Here is a 6,000-nt window from a genome sequence, read left to right as displayed (position 1 = left end):
CCTTCGGTTTCTCCGGCTCTGTATTATGCAGCCGTGATGGATGAAAGCTAATCTCTGAGAAATTAGCATTATGCAAATAAACAGCCTGAATGCAAACGCTAGTGTTGATGTCTGCCTTGTGTTTTTGGTAGCACAGTAGCCTTGTTATGGAGCAACCGACGTACAGTATGATGGGTTCTCAAGAAATATTGCAGTGTCCATTGCTTTTAACCATCACTAGCGTATAACCATCATATATAAGCATCTGCTACAAACTTTACATTACTGGTCATTATTTTCTTCTTAATACCTTCTTACAATGTGCGCTCCTGTTATTAATACAGGTTCTGTTTGGAAGCATCTACAACAGGTTTGATGTTCTGTTTGTAAATTGTAATAGCAGAGTGAACTAAAACTGTACCTGATAACAGCATGCGGAAATGTTTTGAATATTGACAAATTTACCCGATAAATTGTGCAATATTGGAAGATCGCAGCCAGATATAACTGGAAAAAATAACTCGTTTGGATAAAAAAAAAAGAAAAAAAAGTAGAAATTCAATTATTTTATTCGTATAAAATAGCGTCTTTTCGTCGGGAAGGTATAAGTTTACGAATAACACGATACACTAATCTCCTTTTAATGCAGCACTTTTAGTGAAATGTTATACACAGCATCATGTTTCAAACATACGTCAATTTAATAACACTCGGCTGATACGTTTAGTCTGAAGAGATTTAATTAGGATTCCTGTGGTGTTATCTCACACTGAACTGCTCTTCGGGCTGTGACTCTCTTCGAGTTGCAGCCACATCGTATTTTCATTTAAATAAAAAACAACAACAACAACAAAAAAGACCCCAGACTGACTCGAGCGCTGTGACGGCCAGCACAGTTACAGTGTGACTCGGCGGTCATGTTCAAACTCAGATGAGCCGCCAGCCAGCCAGCCTTGATGTACTTATTTATGCACAGCTTGTGTGTGTAAACCAATTGCAGGGAGATTTGCATGAGATTTGGGTCACAGTGGAAAGGCAGGGATATGAATTAGCTTGGTTTCAAATCACTGACTATATTGTCTTTAGCATAACCCTTGTCGACTTGGCCTCGGCTGAAACCCTTTCGCCTGCTTCAAGGCCATTCCAATGATTCATATCAGGTTTATTTGATCTGGGATTTATTTTATGAGGTGCTTCCTTTTCAGCTTAATTCCTGCAAACCCACTGCACCTCCCCAGTCCATATTATTCATAGTAATATGTACGTATTGATCTTAGACCCCTTCCTGGTCTCAAGTGTCCCTTATTGACTTGCGTTGATTTTTCATCTTCCAGCTTTTTTTTTTTTGTAACTGCAAGAGTTTTGTTTTCCAAAGAACAAACCATTTAACATTTCCACCAACATCCTGATGATACTGGTTACGTTTGGCGTAGTCAGTTAGCCTTACTGAACACAGCAGAGATGTGATGATTTGGTAGCTACGTAATATCTGTATTCACCGGTTGGTTTCTTCACTGCCGTCAATTCGGTGTCAATTCGGCTTGTTTAATTTTGCTAAAAAGGCCACGATCGAAGGCACGCTGGTACTCATTAACATCAAGCTGACAGTTCAAGAGCAATTAAAAGGAGCAAAGGCAAATCAATATAAATGTGCAAGCAGTAATCATATGGGCCCAAGCACTTGACGATTCTCCCAAACAAAGGACAATATATGCATATATTTTTAAAATATAAAGCTGCTTTACAGGACATCAGGTTTCAGGGATACTAATCCTTTAGTGGATGGCTAATGTTTAAGTCTAGTCCAGTACCAGACAGTCTGCAGTCATGATTGAATTGTTCACATTTCTGGTGAAAGTCGATGTTGGGTCACAATGTTCAGGTAGCGTCTCGCCCATAGATACAGCATTTACACGTTTATCACAATTAATATCAAGGTGACTACTTTTTCCAGTCTCAGGTTGAATATGATTTAATGCAAGTTTGATGAGAATTGTTTTAAATGTGTAGGTTTTGGGTCATTATCTCAAAATGAAATTGTGCAAAGCTTAATGAGGCAGTCGTGGCTCAGTGGTTAAGCCTTTAGGTTAAAGATCATGATGTAAAGAGTTTAAATACCTATGTTTTTAATTGGGTTATGTACTGCACAGTACATTTGGGTTATGTACGCTATTATTGGGTTTAAACTTTATTATTGGGGGGGGCACGGTGGCTTAGTGGTTAGCACGTTCGCCTCACACCTCCAGGGTCGGGGTTCGATTCCCGCCTCCACCTTGTGTGTGTGCATGTTCTCCCCGTGCCTCGGGGGTTTCCTCCGGGTACTCCGGTTTCCTCCCCCGGTCCAAAGACATGCATGGTAGGTTGATTGGCATCTCTGGAAAAATTGTCCGTAGTGTATGATTGCGTGAGTGAATGAGAGTGTGTGTGTGTGTGCCCTGCGATGGGTTGGCACTCTGTCCAGGGTGTATCCTGCCTTGATGCCCAATGACGCCTGAGATAGGCACAGGCTCCCCGTGACCCGAGGTAGTTCGGATAAGCGGTAGAAGATGAATGAATGAATGAACTTTATTATTGAGTTATATACCAAATTATTGGTTTATAACTATATTACAATTGTATAATATCAGTTTATATTAGGTAATATTTTAAACTATTGGTTTAAAATGGGTTATATATTATTGGTTTATATATTATATATATATATAAACCAATAATATAGTATATAACACAGTAATAAACCAGAGAATATATATAATGCTAGTGAAGCATTTTGTTATATACTCTGTTTTATTACTGTTATATACTATATTATTAGTTTATGTTCAGTTATATAAAATACTATTGGTTTACGTTGTTGATTAATAGATTTTAACTATATTCATTAGGTTATATAATGCATTGGTTTATACTGGTTAATATATATCTACTGGTGTATAAAATGTACAGTACCTTTAGGATATGTACTCTACAATACTGCTGTTATATACTATATGATTGGGTTATATACACTGCATTATTGCTAAGAATGTTGTATGTTCAGTACATTTTACATAAAATATAAGAATATACAATACAGACAAACTGAGGCAAATTGTATTTATTCCTTTTTCTTATAAAACCATTCTTAAAAAACTGGCATTTGTTCTATATTGTTGTTTGTAACTGTGTAAAATAATGTCACTGAATTACATCGGTGTCCATACCGGGCAAAGAAGAGCCATGAGTCCACATACACACATAGGAAGTGCGGTACAGAACAAAATGAAACCGAGACATCACAGCAATGTGTTCCTACAAAACAGGTAGGAATGTCAGCACAGCATAATACTGCAACAATAAGAAAAAATAATCCAGTGTTAGACAAAGTAAACAAACAAACTAACAAAAAAAAAAATAAAATAAATCTATCAAGTGGAAGCGAATCAGGAAACGTCCGTCTGACCGACGCAACACAGGAATGGGAGCACACGAGCGTTTTCCATTAAAGTCGAATGAAAAACAACTCAGAAGTGTCTCGAGAAAGGCACGTTCGTGTAATTAAGAGATCTTTGAAAATGTCAGAAAGCAGACGGAGAATGTGAAGGATAAAATGTGACATTTCTATAAAGCGACGGTTTTGTGGAGAACCCACAGCAGGACACTTAATTACTTTCATACATTTGAAAAGCTCTTTCAGTTGCACTCTGTGCTTTGAATAATGCTAAGACTGGATTATTGTGTTTACTTTTTTTTTTTTAGCCCAAAGATTTGGGATGAATTTCAATTTGACTACGATGACAGAAACCTATTTATGGCAAATCCTGCATTAAAAAAAAAAAAAAAGAGGAATGGCACTGTATCGGCTTGGGAAGAACAACCGGTGTTGGTAATGACATGAAGAATGAGAAGTGATATGAAAGATCAGGACTGATTTTAGTTATAATACTTCAGGGTATAATCTTCACTGGGGGAATCGGTTTCTGTACTGATTCTGCAAAGCTTCAGATGATTTATTATTACAAACCTATTTAGATAACACCTCTTCGAGTCCATCTGTTCAATGGGTTATAAAATGAGGCAAGGATAAATAATCTTACACGCAGATTTCTTGGATTTCTCAACCCCAATAAAACAATTAAAGGACCTACAACAGTAATAAGTTTCCTCTGTCTATTAAACTTGCCTTGTAAAAGAAACGAACAAACAAACGTCTTATCTTTAACATCTATTACCACAGCACACGTAGGACCGCACCGGCATGTATTCTTCATGATCGTTATTTTCAAAAATGTGCAAATTAATATTCTGATATGTGGAAAAAAAAACAGATATCGAATGGCGAGTACAGGCGACGTGAAGCCTCTCTGAAGAAGAACGTCGTGTAGGTATTTAACCTTAAATAGCGACAAATGTCTTAGTGTTGTAGTTCCAAAAAGATTCAATCATCTATACAGGCTCAGAAATGACTGTGCAACGTGTTTAGCTCGGAGAAGCTTATTTAAGCTCACGATTTAAAGAGCCGACATCGGGATCTCTTACGACCAGAGATAAAGCTTATGATCACAGGAGATGGTGAGGGTGAAAAACAAAACTAAACAAAATAAAACAGCAAAAAAAGTGAACTTTGGGCTGATATACAAGCAGCATGACCGAGGCGTTTTTTTTTCTTTTTCTTTTTTTTTTCGTTCGAATCCTATTCGGACTCCCGAGTGCACCCTGAAAGGTTAGGCACTGTGACATTGTCGCATTGTTCAGTCGCTTTGCAGGACGTAGCGAAACCCGCCGACTCTGAAGAATCGACCAGGACTAAAGGCTGATGAAACGAGCATGCAGGTAAGAGCTAGAGAGTGTATCCCATCATGCATTTTGATTAGAGAGAGAATTCTGGTCAAAAGCCTTCAGGGTCCTGTTAACCATATTCTGTTCAAGTCCAGGACTGTGCGTGGTTATGTGTGTGTTTGTCTCCCTGTTGCATCCAAGGTGGCCATGGTCACAGTTAACCTTGGCAAAAGGAGTACAACATGAACAAAGGGGAAGTTTGTGTGTGTGTGTGTGTGTGTGTTGTGCCAAGCTAGTCCAACTGCCAAAAAATAACCCCTGCTGTAGTGTAAAACAAATGATGTGTATCAGACAAGCACAATGATATGTCATACATTTTTTGACAGCAGGACTTCGTTAAGCACAACAGCCGCCTCCAACCCCACCTCCTCCATCCATCTCTTCTTGACCAGCTCGCTCCCTGGTAGAGGGTTCCACCGCCTCCATCTTGTTATAGCCCTAGATGGGGTGACACGAGGCTCTGTTCTACACCTTTTGGAAAAAGTCTCTCATGGATATCAGGTTAGAGTCTCTCGATGTCTCTGTATTTTTTACGCAGTATAGACACCTGGTCCTTAAACAAAATGGGGTCCAGTCTCATCTGGGAGTGGACGAGGGGCATGCTGCCAAACCAGCTGGCAAATTTGTTCATGCAAGTCTGCCGCTGGGCAAAGTGGTCCGGGTCTGCCCAACGAGAGGCTCGTGATGTCTGCTGGGGGGAAACAAAAAAAAAATGAACAGTCACTTTGGTGAAATTTTGTAAAGCAACACATGCAGCCCAATTATAATTCATGCTGCATGCTTCTGGATTAATAATTGATTCCTGTATGAATAACAGATGAGTGGAAGCAGAGATATGCTGTGGTCATTACTGAGGTCAGGATTGGAAAAAGAGAGCATAAAGATTTGTCTTGGAAACTGGCGAGTTCTCTAAATACAGAAGAGAACGAACCAGTTAAACATAACGGCCTTTTTGGGATCTTATGAACCATCTAAACAAAGTCAAACCAAAGACAACAATGGCAAGTCACGTGACACGGGACATATAAGATGGATCGTTCTATGGTAAAACTTTTTCGAGTTCACCAACTGGGCACGACCAGAATAATGAGGCGACTATTAGGTAAGAGTTAACATATGCCCCTTTTCCCCTGAGGCAGTTTGAGTGCTGGTTCGGAGCCTAATTTAGAACCAGTTCTTTCTTTTTCGACAGCCAAAGCACCG

The 6,000-nt window shown here is 39.1% G+C and overlaps 1 protein-coding gene across 2 annotated transcripts in view; it reads right to left on the bottom strand.

Annotated features, from left to right (window-relative positions):
* Window positions 1-3,061: 3,061 nt before the first annotated feature.
* Window positions 3,062-6,000, bottom strand: part of ext1a (exostosin glycosyltransferase 1a) — a 52,722-nt gene continuing 49,783 nt past the window's right edge. Inside the window, exon 11 of one of the 2 annotated variants that reach the window (XM_060861198.1) lies at window positions 3,062-5,485. In XM_060861198.1, the coding sequence (XP_060717181.1) occupies window positions 5,300-5,485 (186 nt within the window). In that variant the 3' untranslated portion in view covers window positions 3,062-5,299. Of the gene's footprint in view, window positions 5,489-6,000 lie in introns of both variants that reach the window. The other variant, XM_060861197.1, reaches the window with a different exon arrangement.

The sequence above is a fragment of the Tachysurus vachellii genome, chromosome 25 (assembly GCF_030014155.1).
Source record: "Tachysurus vachellii isolate PV-2020 chromosome 25, HZAU_Pvac_v1, whole genome shotgun sequence".
Classification (NCBI taxonomy): Eukaryota; Metazoa; Chordata; class Actinopteri; order Siluriformes; family Bagridae; genus Tachysurus; species Tachysurus vachellii.
The sequence above is the reverse complement of the archived record's forward strand: the minus strand, read 5'-3'. Positions and strand labels throughout refer to the sequence as shown.